Source organism: Phasianus colchicus, chromosome 12 (assembly GCF_987193195.1).
Source record: "Phasianus colchicus chromosome 12, bPhaCol1.hap1.1, whole genome shotgun sequence".
NCBI lineage: Eukaryota > Metazoa > Chordata > Aves > Galliformes > Phasianidae > Phasianus > Phasianus colchicus.
This window is the reverse complement of record NC_143447.1, coordinates 19,422,198-19,447,270: the sequence shown is the minus strand read 5'-3', so window position 1 is coordinate 19,447,270 and position 25,073 is coordinate 19,422,198. Positions and strand designations below refer to the sequence as shown.

Sequence of the window (25,073 nt, the reverse complement as noted above, 5' to 3'; positions counted from 1 at the left end):
TACCTGAGGATATGGAAACCTCCCAAGAGCAAGCTGGGAAAGGAAATAATATTTGTCTAGTTACACAGATTTGCATGGAGGGCACATTTTCTTAAAGAGAGAAAAGTACTCAACTCTTACTATTGTATAAATGGGAAAATGCCAGCAGAAGTACACAAAGAGCTGCATTTAGAATGGAGTCATTCACAACAATTAGCCCTTGTTTTACATTTCTGCATATTTCTGTATTTCTCAAGCTTTTGCCTGTACCACTCAGCGACTCTGTTTGATGCCCAAGTTCCTGAGGACTCTCTAAATTAAACCAGTTCAGCCTCAGCAGTGAGGCCACCGACACTGACCTTCCTGCTAATTATCTGCAATGAGCAGGTATTGTAGAGCATGCACTGAACTCCCTAAGTTCTTCCCTAACCAGCTCAGAGTAAAATCTGGGTTAGATAGCTGAGGTTTGTTTCCTTATTGGTGTCAAACCCAGCTAGGAACCTGTGTGTGAGATCTGGAGAGAGAATGTGGCAGCTGCATTGCAACACATGGGCTTTCCTTCAAACCTACTTTCAATTGCATGCCATATGAACAGCATGTGTTGTATCATCCCTTACTTGATGCATTGCTGATGTAACTTCTAGTATTGGTGTTAGACTCAACAACATTAACACTGCCACAAGGCCACAGCTAATAATCAGTCCATGAGAAATCCTTTGTTTGGTACAAGAGTTTAGGTTTCCCCCATTGGCATCTGAACTTTTGAAAGAATTTCAGCAAAATACAACCGTTCTGTTTTGTCTACCATCCAGTGAAGGACGTGGGTTTTCAGAGTTGACACAGAATCCCCAGAAGTGCATCGTGGGCAGTTACCTTTGTGTTCTGATGTGCCTTCTGAAGAAGCCCATGTCCCTGCACTGCCTACAGAAGAGGTGGGTTCATGACACTGCTGCTAACTGGCACTTACCCTTCCCTCCCTTCTGGAGGTGGTAACCCATGGTTGGGCACTGGCACAGCTGCCCAGGGCAGTGGTGGAGTCACCGCCCCTGGAGGTGCCCAAGAACCATGGAGATGTGGCACTGAGGGATGTGGTCAGTGGGCATGGTGGGATGGGTTGGGGTTGGACTTGAGGATCTCTTCCAACCTTAACAATTCTGTGATAGTGTGATCTTCAGGAGGTGATCTACCCAGAAGTTATGGATGCAATGCTATCCTCGATTTGTCTGCATGACAAACCAGACTCACTTCAGACTGAGTAGCAGCATCAGTGCCAAAGGTCTCAGCCGTGCTGTGTACTGCCAGTGCTGGGAGAAAGCACTGTACTGCTGCTGTCATTTGAGCTCTTCAGTGCCAGGGTTATTTGACCTAGGCAGATTGCAGCTGAGGCAGCTGTGCCTATATAACCTATGATGAAATTTCAGCCCAGTTGGCAGCACAGAACCATCTGAAGTACAAACAAGAAGGCAGAGGCAGAGCTGGAAAACGGTAGGGAAGCGGTGGGGCAAAGAGCAGCAGACATCACTCAGTCTCACCTGGTGAGGTACAGAGTGATGAGATGGTGATAAGGAGAAGCTGGCAGCAGAGAGGAAGCAAGCAGGCATCAGTGGAGACAGTGCCATTTCTGCCATACCAGCAGCCACCCAAGCCTATGCTGTATGGGACATCTGGCTGTAAGTCTTAAGAATTCAGTAAACTTCATCCAGATCCTCAGAGGAAAGACACGACAAGAGCAGGGTAGGTACCTGAAGTGTTTAAGAGGCATGCAACAGAAACACAAAGAAAGGAAACAATTCTTTTGTGCAGCAGGGAGCTCAGAGCTCCTCCTTGCAGGAAATTCACCCTTCCAACAGACAAATGCAAGCTGAGCAGACTCGATGCTCCCCTTCTGTCACTGCTGTCGATCCTCCGCTTCTCCCAGCTCAGCCACTCGCTTTCTGATGTCAGGCTTTGAAATACAATGCTAAATGGATAAGGGCAGGCCCTATGTTTTCTGTCATGCTCAGTCTTAAGGATCAGAGGCCACTAACACATACAGAACAGTTCCCTTCTCCGTTTTCTCATCTCCTTGGAGGACCATCCTCAACTTACAGGAAGCTGCCCAAGATCCTACAAAGCACTGCTGCCGCAATACCCTCTGCCTAACGATAATCCCACAAATGCCAAATAAACACTTTACAACAAACAAAACCAGAAGAAAACTTAATTTTCCCAATGACTACTGACTTAAGAACAGTTATGACAACAGCTACAGATTTGTAGGCACATCATACTTATTCCACAGTATAAATAAAAACAAGATAATTATGGCTCTACACATAAGATATCGTTCTGCAGGCCTTCTTTAAGCAGAAAACCTACCACTACCTCAATGCTAGCTTCAGACTGAGCATCCCTGCCCTCAGGGATGATTCCTTTCCCTGACCACTGCATGTTACAGTAGGGCTTTGCCTATGTGACTCCAAAAGCTGCTGAACAACTGGGGAAAGAGCAGTTCTCAGCCAGATTGAGGTATGCAGCTTACAAATGAGCCCCCCAAGAATCCAAAATGCATTGGGCACGAGTTCTTTGGGGGCTGTTAACAAAGACAGACTGTGCTTGGCGAACTGCTCCCTGAGAACTGCAGAGCAGTGCAGCCCCAGATGGGTCGAGCAGCAGTTCTGCATCCCCAGAACCATCACTCAGTTCATCCAGTCAGAGTTGTTTCCCTCCTGCAAGATTGTCAAGGTATTATAAATTAAGAAACTTACCAAAGAGTATGTAATCTTCCCTGAAATAGCCTGCAGATATGTCACTGTACTAAATGTGTTTCAGATTTAATGAAGCTTTAATGTCCTTTTTAATTTTGCCTGTTTCTATATCACCAGGGGTCGAGCAAGGCAATCAGCACTCAAGAGGGTGGTTTGGTTTAAAACTAGGAAAAACTCATTTGCTTATGAGTTGCACTGTATTTTCTTAATTAAATTTACTAAGTAAAATGGTTTAAGTTCAGCCAACCAATGACCTCTGTACGTAGATTCAGATTTATAAATAGTGTCACAGTGAAAGCAAAGAAAGAAAAAACCCCAAAACAAACAGATTAGAGCTTTACTAAAGGGATTTCTGTACCCTCCATCATCCTGACTCCAGGAAGGCATTTAAGCATGTGCAACTCAGCTTAAAGCAGAACGTAGAAAATGTAAACTACAAAGTTAAAACAGCGTCAAAAACTTCTCTGCGTTCACATGAGGCAACTTGGGAACTTCTAGTTCTGTTTTTAAGGCATCGTAGCCAAAATATAACATTTCAGTTTTCAGTAGTTAGGGACAGGAACTGACTGCTGCTTCATGTGGCTCTGGATATTACAGAGGAGAGAAGGGAACGCTCAGACTCCGAGGTGCTGCTTCTCATTTCCCTGTGGGCCCCTTCACACTGCACAAGGACTGTAAAAAACCTCATTTTGAAAAGGCACAGTGAATTGCACTGCCAGCGTGGTACAGAAATATAAACGGGAATCAAACCATACCAGCAAGAAATATGTCAGAGTAACATTTCCCTTCACTATTTCACTTCAGAGCAACTGCGTGCCTCTGCATTTTTTTTTCCTTTTAACTATTACTTGCTTAGACATAAAGCAGCCCATCAGAATCAGAGCACTCCAAACACTCATCTTCATGGGGATCAGTGAAGTTGTGTCCTAAAAAATGATTTCTGCTATGCAGTCCCTGATAGGAGCATTTGCTGAGACTCGGAGGGGTGCAGAGGGATGCACAGGGAGCACCATCAGGATTTAAAACAGCAACTGATAAAATGAGACATAAACACTCCAAAACGAGCCAATAAAACGCAGAGGTACAGTTGGTCAGATTGGGTCAAGATGCGCTAAGAACACAGAAAGAAAAGCAAAAACCAAGAGGCAGCCAGTGTTTGGTGGGGTCAGGGCAGCCAGCATCAGGGTGAGGGCAGTTCTGGTAGAGGGAGGTGCCCGAAGCCTTTGTGCTGAGCAGCTGTAAGAAGAGCTGGAAAACAGCTCCAACCAGGCTCAACCTGTTCTCAATTAAAAACGTACACTTAACGTGCAGATAAGTGAAGACAAAATCAAAACGACTCGTTGGAAAAACATAATTAACCATTCTGGAGCTCAAACTGGAAACCCAGAAATCCTTGCTAACAAACCATTTTCCCCAGGTTGCTTTCCTGCACACTGAATAAGAATTACAGCAGCAGCAAGTCCTCGTCCTGCTCAGAAAGGGGCTGAGGGAAGGAAACCCAAAACATATCTTTAGGGCGCTCGGGCAATAAAGTCCCCCACTTAGATCAGTAGCTGCTGTGTTGTGCGAGTTGCTTTTTAATTTACAGTGACACTGAAAAGCAAGGGATGCTTTTATTCTTAATTTAGACACATTCCATGTTTCTCAGCATAACTGCAAATTGAAAATAAGCACTCACAATATCGCTCGTGATCCAGCTGAAGGAGGACTTTATGGTCTGAAATGTTCTAAAATTTGTTCTTAATTACCTCGTGCACATTTTGCACAATTAAATTTCCATCTGAGGATTTTGCATTTAGATTGTGCACCGCAGTTAAACCCTCGTTTTATGGAGAAGCTGCCGTCACTTTGGAACCTTCAGACATGGGAAACTTTAAAATCAGACTTAACTACTGGATAACATCAAATTCCCTGGGTGAAATTTCCTTCCAAGACCAATTTATCCATTCCTAGATAGACGGCTTAAAATCACCTGAAACTCTGCAGGGTATGGACCTTAATAAATATTAAATACCTCAAAAACTACTCCGAGATTTTTCTTTCCTTCTAATATCAATTTTACCGTCCTCTTATTGCTCAGTTTAAGGAAAAAAAAAAAAAAAAAAGAAAGAAAGAGAAAATCCAAAAGGATATAACAGCAATTTACCAGCGTTAAAGTGCTTCTGAGGTTAAACTGACAACAAAGATGAACAGAAACACAAAGCATCTTGAAGTAGGGTTTCAATTAAATGTGCGGGATTTAGCAATGCAGGACGGAAAAAAAAAAAAAAAAGAGTTACAAATTAATTTAATCTTCTGCCTATAGTTTGCAGCTGCACTCCAAAGTGTCTGGGGCTTAAGAACAAAGCCTTGAAAGGCCTCGGAGTGAGGAAAGCTTCAATTTTTAATGTATAACGCCATTAGCTGATAACTTGTGGAATCTGCGACCCCCGCGGAGGGGCATAAGTGTGGTAACAGAGACTGATGAAGTGACATATTTGTTCGTGTCGGGAACCATGAGAAAGGAGGTTATTACTGACACCGCCAGGCCCACCAGAAATATGCCCTAATAACCTTTGGGACGTTCCTTGGCGTGAGCAGATGAGTTTCGAGGATCTCTCTACATAAAATATATTAAAAATCAAAGCCTAATTCACCTTAATTAAAGATAATTAGTTTCACTTTGACTTCTTTTAAATATGAGCTATAGTCAATGCGCCGCGTACCGAAGGCTGCGTGCAATCATGATTAAATGGCACATTTCCCCTCCACGGCCCTGCGGATGAGCAGCTTTTACCGGCGGTGCTTCAAAGGTGCTGCCAAAGGGAGAGGAGCAAACGCAGCCTCTGAGAGGGGAAATGGCCTCTAACTAAAAGACGGGGGATCCAGAGCAGATGTAAGGAAGAAGTTGTGCAGCGAAGGCGGTGATGCACTGCACAGGCTGCCCACAGAGGCGGTGGTGCCCCATCCCTGCAGACAGCCAAGGCTGGACGGGCTCTGAGCACCTGGTGGAGCTGTGGGTGTCCCCGTTCAGTGCAGGGGAGTGGGACCAGATGGCCTTTCAGGGCCCCTTCCAACTCCAACGGTTCTATGATTCTCTCCATCCATCCACTCACTCCACGTTATTTATTTCGCTGCTGCACACGCTGCCCGCAGTGGCCTAAGAGCAATTGCAGGGAAACATGATACATGGAGGTCTCAACCCACGCAAACTGTACCTAAACTTACACTTTATTGCAGCTTAGTTCACAATCTTCACCTAATATAGGGTTACATCCCAGTGCAGCAAGCGGATAAATCATCCTGGAATATTACTGGGCTAAGTTTAGCTGTGAGTGGAGCATATGTGCTTCCGAGTCACTGAAGCAAAGGCCCATAAAATACACTAATTACTGGAAGTTATGGTCACTGAGTGATTGATAGCGCTCTGCAAGGCAACTTCCCCGTTTTCAGCTATTCTGACGGGCCTCCTCCACCACAGAGCAATTATTAATTCATGACCCAGCCCTCGGGCACTGCTACCTTCTACTTCTCATTCCGCTGCCACAAAAATGGTGATGTAGCTGGACACTGCCTTCCTTCTTCCCAATGGCCGCGTGAAGTCAGCAGGCTGGAAACTGAGCTAAGGACCACTGCTTGGAGAGAGGCTCAGAACAGCTCTGCGGGGGGAAACAGCAAAAAAAACCCAGCCCAGAACACCTAGGCCAGCTTTCTCCTAGGAGCAAGTTTCTGAATCGCATCATTCTGCACAGCTGAATGACACGTGTAAGGATTTATCTGTCTAAATCAGAAACACTCCACTACGCACATTCAAAATGCTGCAGAGTAATGTCCATTCATAAGGGAAATCTTGCAGAAGACCAAATCATGGTCTGCAGGACTTCCTGCTCACCGTCAGCTCACAATCGTGATCCTTCACCACCATCAGATCCGTGCTGATGACAGGTGGCTGATCACTCATCTCAGACTCTTTAGGAACAATCCCTCTGAAACCTCTGCTCCTTGACCAGATTACTTACAGATGCATCCTTATACCAATTTCCTGCAGTCAAACATCTTGAAGATTGAAGTGCTTTAAGAGAACCATCGTAAAGCAGAGCTGCTCCCCTTCTAGCACCCTCTTCAAACACGTTCCCCAACCTGTGTTCACACAGACTGCGTGCTCCTCTTGCACCTCCACCTGTGCTCCCAGCCCAAGTGTGCTGCAGGCTCCAGGAGTCTGTTGGTGCTGTAGGCAGACAGTGCCTTCCCCACTCCAAAGCTACACGTGTACCTGAAATACATGATGCGTGATTGCTGGGTACGTATCAGTGTTCCTACCTAAGGGAATGCTGAGATGCCATAAATCCGTAATATGACTGCTTGAAATATTGCTTAAAACAGCATCTTAACACAAATGTCACAAATAACCAGCAGCCCCTGAAAGCTCTTACAAGGCACTGTCAGTCAAACACACGGGTTCGTCTTCTGCTTCCAAAAACTGCTTGATCTGTGGCATAAGCAAATCACTTATTTCCTGCATTTAAATATAACTCTGGTTGTATTTGTAGTGAAAAGGAGCCCTGGGTCACCTGACAAAGACATGCAAGCCTACACTTTGCCTCAACAAACAGCTTGGATCATAACCTCACTTCCTCCCCCAGATTCCCTTCTACCACCGTATCTCACACTGCTCTGCAGGACACTGATCCTCCGTGCCCAGCGTCCAGCCAAGCCCTCCTCACAACTCTGTCACCACACACAGGCAACGGGAGGCAAGAAGGCTTACTAAAAGAAAAAGGATTCACCAGATAGCAGCCATAAGGCAGGATAAGGGTAATACTAGAAATATGAAGCAACCTCATCCATCCTCCTGATCAGGGCATCTTTTTTGGAAGGAGGCTGAATCAGTCACAGAACAAAAACAACACTCAGGTTCAGCCTGGAGTGTATTTTATGGCTGAGTGATAAACCCTCTGAAACACAGCTTTTATAATGAAAATGCTGACGCAGTCCTCAGTGCAGTGACAGCAGTGTCACTGGCTTAAATTGAACTTGCTTTGTCAATCCCAGAACACTTAAGTAAAACTAATCTAAAAACCTCACGGGAACACACAAACTGGTGGTGATGAAACATTTTTGAACAGGTCCACGGATCAGGTATTAAATTTAATTCTCTTTAAAGCAGTCCTGAAGAAAGAAATGCAAAGTGAAAATAAAAAGCTGCACGTGTTTGGACATCTTTTACTTCTAAAGGAACACAGATGCTCACTGCCTCCCAAAACTTCGGTCCTACCCACATCCTACTTCTCTGCTCCTGAGTTTTCCAAACCTTCAGAAGTAACAGTTTGGTTTCTCATTACACATAGCATTGCAGCAAAGACATTTAAGCCATTTCAAGGCTCAGCAGATGATTAAAGAAAATAAGCAGATTCAGGTCGCTGCTATTTTATACTATCATATGTTTTAAAAGCAAAACAAAACAAAGCAAACTCGCAGCCTTGCTGTCTTGCTTCCACGTGTCATTTCATCCCAATTAATGTGCTCTAAGTGCATTAACTTGAAGCTGTAGGGATTGGAGCACCGCACTACCAAGCGGATATGATTTTATAATCCTTCAGCAAATGCTAACTTCCCATTTTAACAGCTCCATCAACAAGAGCCGCAGCGTCTGCACTGCCAATCCCCATGTCAATACAGTGCTACTTTAATGACAGTGACCTTGTGTGGCTCTTGGAGCATCTTCTTCACCTTTTTTGCGACATTTTTCTAAGCCACTGTCCTTGCTTTCATCATTTAACACATCACTCAAACCACTTCAATACAAGAGTGATGGCGCTGAAGAGAGGTCTCGGAGGATCAGATGACACACCAATTAACAAAGCACACAGAACCAAATTGTTTGGTACATCTGGTTCGGGACACATCCAGGGAAAGTGAGAGAGGGGGAAACAAAAAAAAAAAAAAGAAGAAGTGGAGTAGGTTTGAAAGAGGAGAAAAATGTAAATGCAACGCGTTTCCCTAATGCTGCATAAGTTGCTGTGAAATTCATCCTTTAAATTAATCTCATGGCCATTAAGGTTGCCCAATAATAATCCCTAACTAAGATCCACAGTCTTGGTCTTTGTGCAGGACATTGGATTGCTGCTGCACACGGAAATACATTCAGCAATGCACTCAGCAAAGGAACCAGTAAAACCTGCTGCACGTCACCCGTGCATTTATATCACTCTATTCCACTGTGACTCAAAATGAACACTACAGTCAAGTATTAATGTAATACAATCTCATTTTAGCCCTTTGTTGCACAGATTCATTTACAGACAGCGTGAGTATGTTCTGCAGCTCTCAAAAATTGTGAGGACTCTCCAGTATCACAGTCCATTGAAATCTGCAGTAAAACAAATTAACAGCGCCGCATCCCCTGTGACACTTTCAAGTATGTCATTATCCTATATTCAGAGTTAACTTCAATCAGACTCGGAAGATTTACAAGACCTGAATGCAATGATTCAGCATTAAATATTTTCATTTTGGTTAAACCAAGCAGCAAGGAATGCATTGTTTGAAAACGTAACAATAGCCAGAGAGAACTTCTGGGCTGTAAGGTATGTGTTTGTCTACATGCCATGGGTCAGCACCAACACAACTCTGCCTCCATCTCATCTTCTGCTACAAACACACACTGCACTTCACCTTAATGATGCTACACTCAGCAGAAGGAAATGGCACCTGCTGTGTTTCTCAGTAACTGCACAGCACACTTTTGTCAGGCTGTACAAGAGACCACACAAGCCATCAGTGGTTGGAAAGAACTGCTTGTTGGGAAGGAGCAAAGAGAAGGATCTGTGCAAGCAACAGCCAGTGACAGCCATCATCCCAACGCTTCATTTTGATACGACCTTTTCCAGTTTGAAACTACCTTTGTAAGAAATCCTAAAAGCACTCGTGAATGGTTTAATTATGGATTAAACATTTTTCCATGGGCATCAATCAGCTCAAACCCTGAATCTGCACAACCCTATCTGAACCCTAACAGTGGGCCTCTCTGCCCTGCCTGATGAAGCTGAAATACAGAAATACTGTCACTGTTGGCTGAAAGGCCGCTTGCACTGGGCCTACTTTCCAGCCTCAAATGGAGATTTGGTGGAGGGCTCCGTGCTGCACATTTACAGAGGCTCCCTCCACCTTACTGAACTTGGTAAGAACAAATCCATTCTAAATGCAGACAGGCATCTTAGCAAAGGTTAAAAGCATGCATATATAGAAGAGTATACAAAGAACATATTAAAACAGTTTGATGTTAATTATCTTTTGATTCTCCCAAAGTGCACAAGTAGATGACAGACATTTTCATACCTCCATGAAGGAAATCCCTAAACTCCAGACGTCCGAATGAATCCCGTATTGTTCTCCTGAAATCCGTTCTGGCTGCAAAGAGATGGAAAGGAACATCATGAGCCCAGCAAACAAACAAGGGTCCTTCCACAAAAGGGCACACAAACCACCTGACGAAACGCCAAGAACTTAAAGCTTGTTATTACCTTGATTCTGCAAGAGCAAAGGGCTCGGTTATACTCAAACTTGTGGCCATGTGCTGCTATGCACCTTGTAGGGCTGGCCCTGGCTTTTGTTCTTGGGCTGTTTTAGCCAATAAAAAGCCATTGGAGGCCAAGTTGTAAGAGTCCATCAATGGTACACCCCTATCCGTGAGCCTGGACGCAGCAGTGAGGCAGGCTTACAGCAGGAAAACAGACTGGTCAGGCTGGGTTGGGCAATAGGTATGGCTTAAAAGGCAAAGTTATCGAAGTCAAAGTAATAAATGAAGTCACGTGGCAGACATTTCATTTTATAGATATTTAACTAATTTCACTTTTGATCCGTAAAAAAAAAAAACACCTTCACTCAAAGCTATTAGTAACAAATTTAATGCTTCATGAAATAGAAGGCTGCAAGACATAACTGCTAGTTTTTACTTGAAAGCCACAATTTCAGCATTTCCAAGGTCAAGTGCAGCAGGAAATGTAACAATAAAAGGCTCCATGAGACTTCTCTCCCCACTGTGCTGCTAATGCACCTGTCTAGCCCCACCATCTACAAAGCACCGGCTGTATTTTTAGTTCTCAATAATCCAGAGACCTTTTTTAGAAAACCAACTCCCAAATTAGTGCCAGTCCAACATGTTTTCTGATGTTTGCTCTGCACCACTAATCCCAGGTCAAGAGCTTTTACTGCAATGTGAACATTAAGTAAAAAACAGCATTGCCCACGCTGCCTTCAAGGGGAGCCTTCCAAAACTGCCATCATCTGAAAATAAAGAGAAACTACAACAAAAGGCTTTTGATTGAGCCACCAAAAATTGTCTTTTTGTTCATTTGTTTTTGGTGGTTTTAATTAATTTTGGTTTGCTTGTTTCTTTTCTTTTTTTTTGAGAGGAAGAGTTTAATTTAATTTTATTTAATTTTAATTTTTTTTCATTAAAGGACATCACAGTGAGAAAATATAAAGAGTTTAGTGACATGAATTTCTCTTCTAAAAGTCTGGAGCAGAAGACAGAAACAAGAATGACACACGGAAAAAGTAAGGTGTGCAACACACAGCTCACCCTAATGATACACCTTTATTCTAAAGACTTCTATCTCTGGTTACCTGGTTACCTTTTTCACCTAAGAAGTTCATTGTTTTTTTTTTTTCCCTGTGCATAGTAGGAGATATAATAATTATATATATATATATATTTTTTTTTTTTTTCAGAAAATGCATTTCTATTTTAAACACAGTTTAAATTTTTGATGGTTTCAAATTCACTCCTGATGAGCACGCTGTGAATTTGATGACAAAAATTTCATTAGCAAAACAACTTTAACACGGGCAGTCAGATCAAAAACACTTGAGCCTAAACTTCTTTCTCAATCAATATTAGAATGCATCACAGTCATCCAGAAAGAAGAAGAAAAAACGTAACCTATTCAGTGTACACCTGGGAAAGAGAACAGTAATCTGGATTAGTACAGCAAAAGCATAATGCAATTTAATTATTAGATCTGCTAAAGACCACTCTAAAAGCAAGAGACCAGTTGCAGAAGTTAATACTTCAATGCTTGTCAGAATGACAATGGTGCAGCTGTTTTAGAGAGCAGAGGCACGGACACCAGCAGGCTCACTGTGGTATATATGACCAGATTCTTTATTTAAAATAATTTTGATGCATGTAATATTCCGGTGACAAAGGACAACGCAAGTCCTTCTAGGATGGTGGCACGAGTGTTTCACAAGCCACATAATGACTACACCTTGACTAGAAAAGCACTTAGCAAATAAATGGGCACCCAGGGCTGCTTTCTCCTTACAAGAAAGTAAGGAAAAATACCTGAAAGCGATGAAAGGTCATGGATTTCTCTCTCCACTTTTCTGAGGTTTGAAAAACAAGAATCAACCATTCTGTACTGCTGTCTGCACTTTGGTGCTGCGGGCTTTTTTGTTTGCTTGCTGTTAAACAAGCTGAACGCTGATTTTTTCCCCCATTCATACCGTGACAGAAGTAGTTGGCAAATAAGAAATTGTAATGACCAAAAATAAAAGACAACAGTTACTGCAATCCTAAACTGAAGCATTTAAGTTCTCACATTTGTTAAACAAAGAGCACTGATGAACAGAAAGCAAAAGCTCGTGTTTGTGCAGTGAGCATCCCCTGGACTAAAATGCTTGTAGAGAAGTGAAAGGCCCTGATGTCTTCTGACACATGGTAGGAACACCACCCAACACGCAGGACAGTGGCCTGGTATTATCAGCCCAGGTATGCAAACTTCAAATTTGCACATGGCAGCTTCCCATGGGAAGCACCCACACAGGTGTGCAGGTATCAGAGATGCCCATGAGACTGACTCACATCTGAATGCTCAGCACAGCGGGCCCCATTCTCTGCACAGCAACACCATCAGTGCTCTGCAAGGACCTATGGGCTCCCGAGGGAAAGCTGCATCTATTTATTTCTCAGTGTTGGACTGGCTCTCCTCTTTGTTCCCAGCTGTTGCAGTGCATGAAAGACAACCAGAAGGCACACGCAGAGCAGAATGCTCTTCTGATGCTATTCTCCATACCAGCAAGGCCTGCCGTTGTCACTGAGCTGCTACGTGAGCACAGAGATGTTCTGTGACACACCATCATCACACCAGGCAGGGGAGAGGAGGTCTGAGAGCCGATCTAGAATATATCCTCACCACGTAGCACAGGACTGTGAACAAATACTTGTATTTAAATGTTATTCCTACATAAATCCACTTACCGCCATGTAAGCATTTGTTCCGACATACGTCTTGGCTATAGAATTCACCAGCTATCAGACAAAACAGTCTGTTAGAACAATATAAAGATAATGTGGAAATAAAATGGGCAATTATTCCTCATTTAACCTACAATCATCATTCCTATAAATCAACTAAAAATTATGTAAAAGGGAACAAATTTATCCGCAAAGGCATTAAAAATGATTAAATCTCTCTTTTGTTTGGAGCTCCCATTTAAACAAGTGCCGCATTACCGTTTATGGCAGATAACCTTAAACCATTCCGTTAAACAGGATGCTTATCGCTTTAGTACCCCACACCAGTCTGATATAAAAAGTCAATTTGACGTAGGATTGAAGGCGCTCGTTTTTCAGTCAGCTGGCTCAAGATGTGCATAAAGCCACATTCATCACTTGAATGCAACCAGCACTAAATACGCTCGGAGGGACAACAGACCCTGACAACTTATCATACCGGGCTGACCTTCTCTTTGGTCCCGGCACTTGGCTGAGAGTAAAGGTGCTGAAATTCAAATCACCAGCACGGCAAGCTCGTGGGTCACTAGCAGAGAAGTCCTCCAGGGAGGCCCAAAATGGAAATTAATTAAAATTTGTGCTGCACATTGTAAAAGCCCACCACTATTGTTACTCCCAATATTAATTTTTATTGTGGGCCAGTTGGGCTCCCCAGACACATCTCTCGTTCTGCCCTCCCTTTTGTCTGGCCAAAAAGCTTTCATATCAAAGCTGCATATCAATGAAGTTTGCTATTCGTAAGTAGTAATTACAATATCAGCAGTTTTTACTGTCATTAAACAATGAACAATCATATTCAGATGGAGAAAAGTCGCCCGGAGATTCGAGCTGAATGGCTGGCTCCCAGCAGAGGGGGGCTGCCCGCCCAGCAGCCAGGTGACTGCAGCATGAGACGTGCGATGGATTACCTGGGTGCTCACCCCGAAGTCGCACAGCTTCACCTGCCCTCGTGTGTTCACCAGCATGTTGGACGGCTTCACGTCTGCCAAACAAAACCAGAGGTCACCCGGGTTATCCTGGAGGCGTACAGAGATGGTTATGATTCTAACACAAGCGTTGGTGTGACGGTCACTGGCGTGATGGACTTTAATAGAAAATATTTCAAAGGTATGTTTCAACTGCAACCTCTGGTTCGTAGCTGTCATCAGCACAGGTGACGTTACACCTGTCCCCCAAAGACCAGCAATCCGTGCTATTGAAGCTGCAGGTGACACCAGCTGGGAAGGGGCCACCAGAGCTCTGCAGGATGGGATCTGGAATTCAAAGCAATCCTGACAAATGAGACTGAAAAAATATGCTGAAATTCAATAGGGACAAGCGGAAGCACTACGTTTAGACAAGGATTAATCAAAACAATCCACTGCCTGAGCTGGGATGGGGCTGCAGGAGAAGACGATGCAAGGGAGAAAATCAAACACTAAAAATCCCATAGAGATACAGGAACAGATGTATGCCATAAAACCAGACTGTAAGTGCAATGCTCCCATCACTGACCCCCTCTGATGTACAAGAAGTTCTGTTGCACACTGTAAAATCAACGTGCAAATAAAGCACTAAGCACCAAGCCAAGCTACACCACGAGAACAGCAGCATGCATGGTATGGCCAGGCTTACACAAGGGAACATGAGAGCTCAGCCTAATCGCTGCCTTCTTCTGTCATTATGGGTTAAATGCAGCCACTCATCTCCCTGCTTTCTTTAAAAGGGAACACTAGTTGGGTGCAGATGGATGAAACCCAACTAGGAAAGAACCTAATTTGGTTTATCATTAAGTTTGCCTTTCTTTAGCAGATGTCTTCTGGTACCACAGTAGCTCGCTTAATTTGTCCCCGTAATGTAAAAATGTATAACCTCAATTAGCAAGCTGATTAAACGCTTCCCTATATTTGAGCTAAAAAAACACTTTAAAAAGGGGGAGCATTCAATAACACTTTATACAGCTTCACAGGATCTGCACGTTTAATTTCAGTACCAATACTCGTAGCACATTTTGCAATTTCCTCCCAAAGCCAAAAGGAGAAATCAGTGCCGGGTGCCTCCGCCGCACGGCAGCATGCACAGCTTTGGGTGTGCTGACCTCTGCTTCAACTGCAGCACTGCCACCCATGCACCAGTCTTCAGCAGGTGATTACCTGCCCTCCAGCTGCAGGTGATGAGGCAAAATGCTGCTACAGAGCAATCCACAGCCCCAAACTGCTGCACATGTACCAACGTTTTAGGAATATTCTTTCTAACCGAGGCTTCAAGAAGACTCTCACATTTCTTATGGCAACCTCCAGGCAACGTGCCTGCCGAGCGGCTTTGCTGAGTGCCGTGGGATGGGCACAGCACACCAGTGTGCCCCCTGCTCATCCTGAGCACTGCAAGGTGTGCAGCCATCCCACCCGACCTTCCCAAGGACACAGCATCACTTTCTGACAGCACAGCGCTCCTCTGGCTCCGCTCAGCGCAGGTCTGGGCAGACAGAAGGATGCTCACAGCATGAAATGCCACGACCCCACTGCAGGTTTGCTTCTGCAAGGGCTCGGCTGGGTGTGAGAGGAGGCAGGGTGTTCTCCCACTTCTCATTCCCTTAACACGACCTGACCAGAGGAAACCACTGAGCACGTGCGTCCCCTGCCCCACAGCCAGCACCTGGTGACACGGGGGATCAGCAGATCCCACCTCCCCACCCCCGACACGTGGCACCTGACAGTAAGTCGATATAATTTTAATTGAATGGCCATCTGTCATTCATTAAGCGTCGCTTGATCCGAAAATCCTTCCACTCACTAAAAATAAATATACCAAAACAACAATAAAAAAATCCTAAAAGAGAAAGAAGCAATGGGGAAATCGGTCCGTTAGGGATGAACGAAGGCAGTGCAGGTCAGGACCTGCAGAGCAATCTGCAGCCAAACAAGCACTGCTGAGGACAAACCCTGTTGGTCTTTGCAGCACAGTTTATGTAGCGCTACAAATGGAGAATGTGAGCAAATATTTACTACAAATTCCAACGGTTGTGTTGGTTTCTTTGAGAAAAAAGAAAAAGGAAATGACAACCCGAGACAAAAATGCCACTTTGTAAAGTAACTCACATTGAAGGGAAGGAGGAAGAATAATCACCCCATCAGTAAATTGGCCTTTATGTTGATAAACCACTTCAGCTAATGGGTTAAATATTTTTTGGTTTTGGAAAACAAATGTGCATAAATAATGTTCTGCACCATCTGCTTGTGATTAATATTACTGTTTAGAAGTGAAAGAATTTAAACAAGAGCCAAAAGGGGTCATTATGCTGCCATTACCAGTGCTTGCTTCATACAAATGACTTCTACGAAGCATCATTATAGAGGATGAACAAGTTCTCTTTGTGATCTCAGTCGTTTCACCTCTGCAGATAAATGGGACCTCCAAGCTCTTACTTACCAGTAAACACAAGCGTCAGAGCTTCAGCTTTGCCAACACCCGACATTTCACTCATCTTGGTTCATTGAAAAGAAAACGGATTTATGATTGTAGGAAAAAAAAAAAAACACCCCACAGGTTTCTAAAAGCTGTCTCTTGACTTTCAGCATTTTCCTCACGTCAGGCTGCAATATGCCAGGTTCAAGGGAGACCAGACACAAAAGCCATCTTAGCCGAGGACAGCTCACAGAACATTACTGTGAACAAAGTGAAGCTGCTGGAAGAATGAAAATATTTCCAACATTTTCTTGCCAGATGACCTCTGCAGCACTTTTTGCTGTGATTTTTATTTTTCTGAACTAAGCCCAAGCAACGTGTAGGCGTGCAGATATGGGTACAGCCCCGCCTGCACACGGTCTTACATGCACACACGAGTGCCCCACTACCTTTGCTTGTGCTTCTTTACATGCGATGCTAAAGCTGATCAGTTCTCACCAACGTGGGCTCAACCCCAGGCATCACAAACCAGAACACACTTCCATCTACTCTGACACACTCAGAATACACTCAGAGGCTGTGGTCCCAAGACCAGTGCAATATATGCCAGTCCACATATGTGCCTACAAATGCCTGTTGGTACAATTAAACACAAGTGGGTAACACTTATTTCAAACATCTCTTTTAATAAGAAGGTGAGAGAAAAACACACCAGATAAAATGCATACGGCCTATACTTATTCTTGAACTTAACAGATTTCGGTTTGTCTTTATACAAACTTTGACTTTGTACGTGATTAGACTTGTTTAATTGCTAATTCTGTTTTAAATCTAAGTTAATTTCTCATTACCCTTCCATTTCTACTTCTTATCCTCTGGGGAAAAGAGCACACTTATCATTGGGACATTCTCACATCTTCCAAAGAAGCAGTGTAGGTGTTAATCTCCCGTTTACGTTTGATGTGGGTGCGATGGCTACGACTACAGCTTTGCATTTATTAATATGCACGGCTATCACCTCATTAGTTGCAAGGTACGTTTTGAAGTTAAGCTGTAATATTTGCTGAGATGTCTGATCTGGAATAAAAGACTTGTTCATTGTGTTTCCTTCGCTTTAATCCGTGCTCTGGTCACAAACCATCGTTTGCCACACTGCATTGCACAGCTTCTTCACAATGACTGTTCCTGGACCTCAGCTACCACCATCCTGGGATTCTGGACCTGTTACCCCACCTGAGCATCCTGCCCAGCCTGCCTGATACGTGACAGCAAGGAAGACTGAGTTCCATTTTTCCCTGTTTGCCTCTGATGCGTTAAAACCAGTAAAGAGCTGGAGCAGATTACCATGACAAACTGGTGTTTCCCTTGCGCTGCATTACATGCAGTGACTCTCTGGTAAGGCAGGAAAGCACACGTATGCATGTGTGCATTGAAACAGGCCCCTGGATAAACACTGTTGGACACTTCTGTGCATTCTGCATATTGTTCTCACCTCGGTGAACCCAGAAACAGACCAAGGCCAGAAAAATCTCAATTGTGATGGAAGAGCCATTTCTGCACTTTTCTTCAGACCACAGCGAGGATCATACGTAAGTTATTAAAAACTCAGAGCTGCTCTCTAGCAAGGCAATGAAAGCCACACACAGAAGGGAAAACTTGAGGAGCAAAAGTCAGGCTCAAGCTCTAAACTTACAACAGAAACATTACAGTGATAGTATTTCTGCTTGACCACAATGCTCCTCCAAATCATACTCCGCAGGTGGCCATAGCCATTAATGAAAAAGATTCAAGCAAAAGGAAAAAAAACCTAAACTCTAACCAGCTTTTCCTTTTCAGGTGCTGTAAAAGTGTGGCAAAGGACTGTGCTGCCCAGCCTGTGTGATACCCATCCACGGATGTTCCAGCTCCCTTTTCTGTTCTTCTCATTCTGACATTTGCTGTGGCATCTAGAATGGATGTCCCCTTGCCTGGAGTAGATGGAGCTGTTAAGCCAGTGTTTGGCAACAGGCAGGCTAATAGATCCAATGTTTAAACCAGCACCAGAAACTGCCTGCACCCAGCTGGCCACGGTCTCTGGGTTATTTCTGTTCTTTTAATCCAGGGACAGCCTAAGGTTAAATACAGGAGCAGCCAAAGCTTTGAGGTGGGGCAGAAACTCAATGCCTGGTGGTAATTAGGGTTTCCTATTAACTTCTTCTCAGGCACTGCAGAACTGGACACCCCCAGAGGAAACTGTCTTCCTCACCTATTTGGTTCCCAATCTGAACTGTTCTGCTTGTCTCCCTGCTTTACACTTCTCCTTCAATCACAACTGATGTCGGTTACTGCACGCTCCAACTGTGCACATGGGCTGAGAGAGCAGATGGGTTAAATTAAACAGTATTGTTAGTGACATTAGGAGCTGGAGCTGTTACTTTCAGACACTTTAGAAACATTATAAATGTAATGAGTTTCTCTTTTCCTTTTTTATTTGGGGACAAGAGTGGGGGGAAAAAGGGCTTCTTTGTTCTTTAAACAGCATTTTGCACTCTTTTTAGAGCACACATTTAAAAAAAAAACTCAATTTCAGCCCCATATATTATTTTTATAAATAAAATCAAGAGCAAGAAATAAATTTGGTTGTAAAAGGAATACAAGTTAGCTTCAGGAGCAGAACAGGCATCAAATGGCTGTTATGCCCAAGCAGGATTCTGTAATTATACACGACCACTGCAGGGGACAAACAGGTGACAATCTTAGAGGTGTGACACCCCATCAATACTGGTGGATGCCACGCAAGATTTCTGAAGCACAGAAGAAGAAAACTCAACACCCATCTTCTAGTTTCACAAGTCAAACATTTGGTGATCACTGGTGATTTTGAGAATTCCATTTGGCACCTGTCTGTAACCACAAGCATTTCAGTCTCCACAACATTCATTTCTCCCCTTAGGCTACTGAGAAGATGAAGGAAAATGAAGGAGAGCAGTGGTAAAAATATTCAATCAGTGAATCTGCAAGGCTAATGAATAAGATTCACTCTGTGTAGCCCCACTGCCATCAGATCAGATGTTAGTTTGGTCCGCTGCTTCTGTGGAAAGTGCTGTTAAAACAGGAGGGTGTTTCACCAAAAAACAGAAAATATCTGTTACTCACCTCTGTGCAAAATCTTTAGACTCCATAAATACGTAAGGCCTTTCACGACCTGAATTCAAGAAAAAGCAACAACACATATTAGAGACTTTTCCCCAACCTTCCACATTGTTTAATGCAAATGTTGAACATTTCTTCTTCAACTACACAAACCATCTTCTTTTTCTTACCATTCACTGGACCAAACACGAGCCTCACTGCACCCCACAGCCCCAGAGAACACAAGTGGGCCCCTGAAGGGAGAGGAGCAGCACAGTGCTCGGCTCTCCTCCCTTCCATCAGTGGAGCCGTTAGAATGAAACGTGAAAAGCTGTTTCTCCATTTCCACATCGGAGCATCAGGAGATGTGTTTTAATGGACATCTGTACTACGAAATGTTTCCCAAAACAACCACCCATGGCATTTCCATGGGCAGAACGTACCCATAGGCTGGGTACTGCAGGGTGCCCTCTCCGCAGGCTTTATTTCTGTCATGTCATAGAATTAGAAGATGTCACTAACTCCCGAACTTTAACACAATTTTGTTTCTCAGATTTCCGTTTTCCAGCAGCCCTGAGGATTCACCAGATCCAACCAACAATTCCTGCTTGCCTTTGCTTTTTACCCGCAGCACCTCTGCCCTGCCAACCAGCCCCTGCCACAGAGCAAACCCTTCCCACAAAGTTCCTATCCATGAAATGACATTCCATTCATTCTCCCAAGATGCTCCTCTTCATGCACCTCCACAGCAATAAAGCATTTCTGACACGTGTGAAGTCGCAGGAGTTCTTTCAGACCAAACAACCGCATTCTTTTTGCTGCCCAAGCAGGTTGAAATGAAATCATTTCTGTTAGAGTGATCAAGCAGAAGCGCAGCAGATATCATACAGTGTGAGAGCAGAGAGCACAGCAGTTTTCAGCCTTCCTATTGGATTAAAAACTTGTTTTAAAATTCATTCTGTAACCAAAAACTGAATCAATCCTGCAAGCCAAATAATGATCCTGGATCTCTGGCAAAAAGCTCTAGATGGCAATTCCTCAGCACTGTGCTCACGCCATTCGGCTATCTCGTGGCCTCAGATGGTAATTACCTGCAACAAAAGGCCTCAGTCCAATCCTGCATGCCCTGCGGTGTGGCCTTGCTCACTTTATCCTTTCAAAAAGCAGAACGGGGGAATTCTACTCACACAGCTTTTTGACATAAGGAGGAAAAAAGCACCGATGCAAAAAGGGTGTGCAACATTTCAGGTTTCCTCCAAAGGTGAAAGAGATTTTAAGTACATCAAGCTTCTCTGATTATTAAACATATGTTTAGACTATTTAACATCCCTGGAATAATCATAAAATTATTTAAAGTATGTATTCATAGAAAAAAGGGAAATATTCTGGAGGGGATGGGGAAATCAACAGCTGTGAGTTATTATACATCTCTGTAATGGAACATGCACTGAATAAGCAGTTATAAAGACACTACTAAACAAACTCACATTCAGACCCTCTCAATGCTGTGCAGAGGAATGAAAAGAGGGTTTTTTTCCTTCAAGTGAGGCTGCAAACACACACAGAAAAACCCCAAACGGGCCCTACTGCAAAGCACCGTTATTCACCCAACTTATGGCTGCCCATGCAAGGGAAGGGCTCTACATATCAAACATAATTCTAAAATGGTGCTGGAATCGAGTATCTTTTGATAGAACATCCAGCAGGAATTATTGGTATTCAGCAAAGTGGGTTTTACAACAATGAGTTGACAAAGCCTTGACACAAAAAGTACTTCCACCTGCTGTCAATCACTCACTCTCGTGACAGTTCAAGTGCACATCCTTTCAGGGAGAACTTCAATCAACATTAGCACTCAAAATACAGTGCACAATGTCACTGCTTCAGAAATTGAAGTGAAAATAAATGCATGAAGTGGCAAGCAAAGGTAGAAGAGATTTTACTGTTGGCACACCCAAATAAATACACGACACAAAAACAGGAGCCTGCACATTGCTTTGGGATTCCCAAGATATGCTTTTCCCATTTAAAAAACAAACAAACAAAAAAAGCCAACCAGCCCTCTGTGCAAATAAGGAGCACAAAAAGACAGATTTCCCCTGCATGCTGACACTGCCTCACTGAGACAGGCAGGATGGAGTCGGTGATGGAGTCAGACTGCTCTCCAGCATCCTGGGGAGCTGGGTCTGTTCTGCCCCTGTTGCTGTGCTATCCTGCCTCTGTAAACACAGAGCATCACCCCAAGCTCCAGCAATGCTTCCTCTATCCAGGCTCTCCTTGCATTATTTCCAGCATTCTGGCTGTCAGCTTCAGTACTCTCCCCCCAAAATAATAATTGAGAGAAGAGTATCACACTCGACAATAAATTCCTTCTGCTTCAGCCTGAAAGCTGACTGTCCACCACAATTAACATGATCACTTCTGCTGTGTGAATCAGATAACAAGAATGGGAAGCAGGCTGTGCTGTACCCACTGCATGTATGCTACATGGCACGTTCGTGTCCTCTAACAGACACCTGCGATGCACAGCACAAGTACTTACAGCAGCACTGCACAGAAATGAGGAGAAAGAAGGAACTGAACACTCCCTGGGCTATGGGAAGTTGGGGCTGTCACAGAAGGGATGTGTCCTGCTCAGCCCCAGCCTGTGCAGATCAGGAAGGACAGCAGAACAACCTTGGATAGGGCTCAGGATTCAGCTCAGGGGCACGGTGCTGGCTTTGCTGTGTTGAGCAGACATGGATCTCATCCTGGACCAGCTCGGTTCTGTGAGCAGGACAACTACTTTTAGGAGTGTCAGCCCAGTGCTTTTCATGGAGATTAAATTTATGTACCGAGAAAGGAAGCGGGAAAACTAACAAATCAGATAGGGGAATGCTGAGGCACTGCTACATGTCCTCTCACTGCTTTCCTTTGGAAATGGCTTAGCTTAGAAACTTCTACAAGTATAACAAAAAGGTACTCTAATTAACAGATGTGCAGGTCACACATATTATTAAGCAGCTCCAACAGACTAATGCACTGTGTGTGTCTCAGGAGAATGAAAGACAAATGACTCTGCGTACGTGGTGCAAAGAAAGGAAAAAGAAAATGCACAGACTGAAAGAAAAATAACGCAGAAGCTCCAGATTCTGTCCACAGAACCAAGCTCTAGCTTTTGTTTGACATTCTTGCCACCAGTATGTGAGCAGAAATCCTTTAGGCTCTGGGTAATCTTGACAACCTGTTCGGGGTGGGGATTGTGGTACACACACACTATGCTTGGCAAAAGGTGCCACAACCCAGGCGCCGGGCTGCTGGGCTCTGCTGAAATGTCAGGCACCAAGATGAAGGGCACTCATTTGTGACAACTTAACGGCGCCGTTCCCGCTGCTCCTGATAAATGATGGAGCAAACAACAGCTCTCAGTGCCTCCTTCCAACAAGTCTACTATGCCAATTGAGCAAGAATTCAGCACCAGAGCAGAGGGAGCTGCCAGTGCTGGTTCAGCCTCAGCGCACACCTTCTGTTACTGGGAAGCAGGAGGAAGGGGCGAGCTCCTCTTTGGAAGCACCTGCTCCTTTGTTCACCTCTTTGCTGACCCTCTGCACCACAGCAGCCACGGTATAGATTGCTAAAGCAGCAAATGAAATCGCTATGTAAAAAGCCAAGCATCAGCTCTCTGCCTGTGCTAGGGAGCCATGCTCACCAGCTACCTGGTTTGTAAAGAGATGACCCTGCAGCTGAACATGTAGGTACACACACACACACACACACACACACACACACACACACAGTGTATTTACTGAAGACATAAAAGATGGGGCTGAAGCACCACTGCTATGGAAAAGTGAAGAACAGGAAGAGGACATCTGCAGAGCACCAGGCTGGGTGGGCTGGAGATGGGAGGGAGACAAAAATAATTAAAGAAATGATAAAGTACGTTAGCGTGGATGTATTAATTACACAGTATGAAGTGAGATAAGGAAAAGGATTTGAATAAATGCTCGAAGGCCCATCCAGCATTATTACACCATAATACACATGCTGCTCGGCATCAGCAATACGATACCATGAGCAACTCACCATACATTGCTCCATGGGGAAGAAAAGATGAAACGTTTTTACTCTGAACTAAAGGTGAAAAGCATTCAAATTCCATAAGAAACTGCTAGGCAATATAATGAGCAGATTTGAAGCTACTTAGAGGAAGCAGCATCAGAGAAGGATGTTCATCACTCTGGGCAGGCCACACAAATTAAGAGAAAGTAGAGCTGTGAATTACAATGAACAGAGACTAAATAGCTGCCTGTGTTGGATTAAAGGATTTAAATTGTCAGCTTGATGTATAATGAATGTGAAAACCCAGCACTTAATTAAATGGCACACGATAGAATAACTTTGTTATGCTTTAAACTGCTTAAGTTATCAAAGTATTCCTTATATTTAGCAATTGTTTAGCAGCATCTCTCCCTTGTGAAATCCACTAAGACAGTGGTCAATTACAGACTGTTCAGCCTTGGTTAAAAAAAAAAAAAAACACTTTTTTTTTTTCCTTTCTCTTTTTTTTGTTTCATAATCTGCATTTTCAGTCACGGCTGGTGAATTTCTAGCAACACAAAATAACAGGATGCTACTGAGACACAACCGTGGCATACCAGGTGGTGCAAGGAGCCCACCATCAGCCCCTTGCTACCAAACAGGGGTTGATGGACCCAGGCACCTCCTTGCTCATCTGAAAACGGCAGCAGGCTGATCCCAGAGCAGCTCCCTGCTGCCTTATTGCCAAGACAGAAAGAAGACAGAAAATGCGTTCTACCATTGCGCCCTGGTATCAGGAACTGGTGCCATTTTTCAACCCCAAATCAGTTTCCAACCAAATCTCATTGCGTTACTTGGTGCAGAGTGAGGATGGACAGAATGGAAATGGCACACACAGTCTGCAGAAGTGGCCAACGAGGGATCGATGCGAGGCTGAGGACAGGGCTGCAGAATTGATTGAAGCCACACAGCATAGGAAGACACACAAAGGTAAATTAAAGGAGGATAAGAGGACTGCTCCATCCCAGATATCAAGAAGCACAGCCACACAGATCTCCAGTAAAACGTGTTTTTTTCTCATCCCATTTGATTTATCACATCCTCTTACATTCCCTGTGCCTTCGGCAACATGAGCTCTGGACACACAATGGGATGGAAATTTCCTTCACTCCTCTTTGGCCCAGTAAAACCTTTACAGCTGCAAATGGGCTCCATCTGTGTGTGCCTATGATCGGAACTCCAGAGGCAGCAGAGCCCTCTGCCCTCAGACATGGGTAGCAGGAGTGACAAAGAGGATGGATCCTCCCTTCACATGGGGGCAATGAGGATGAGGCTTAAGGAGATAACTCAGTGTTCCCAAGGTGAATGGTGCACTCACATCAGGCTGTGTTACACACCCAACCAAAACCAGGCAGAGAAATAAACAAAGAAATACTTACAGCTACTGCTATTCTTCCCAGTACGTGCTCTGGAATTTTTCTATAAACATCCAAAGAACCCCCTGCAGGGACAAACAAAATCTGCTTAGGTAACACAAAATGAAATACTGCCCT

The 25,073-nt window shown here is 44.0% G+C and overlaps 1 protein-coding gene across 4 annotated transcripts in view; it reads right to left on the bottom strand.

Annotated features, from left to right (window-relative positions):
• Positions 1-25,073, bottom strand: part of MAP2K5 (mitogen-activated protein kinase kinase 5) — a 111,254-nt gene that overhangs the window by 40,723 nt on the left and 45,458 nt on the right. For all 4 annotated transcript variants that reach the window (XM_031587880.2, XM_090149179.1, XM_090149180.1 and 1 more), the window contains exons 12-17: positions 24,960-25,021; positions 19,525-19,573; positions 13,914-13,987; positions 12,970-13,020; positions 10,044-10,115; positions 4-33 (exon numbers count right to left, since the gene is read on the bottom strand). In XM_031587880.2, coding sequence (XP_031443740.2) covers positions 4-33; positions 10,044-10,115; positions 12,970-13,020; positions 13,914-13,987; positions 19,525-19,573; positions 24,960-25,021 — 338 coding nt within the window. The remainder of the gene's footprint in view (positions 1-3; positions 34-10,043; positions 10,116-12,969; positions 13,021-13,913; positions 13,988-19,524; positions 19,574-24,959; positions 25,022-25,073) is intronic.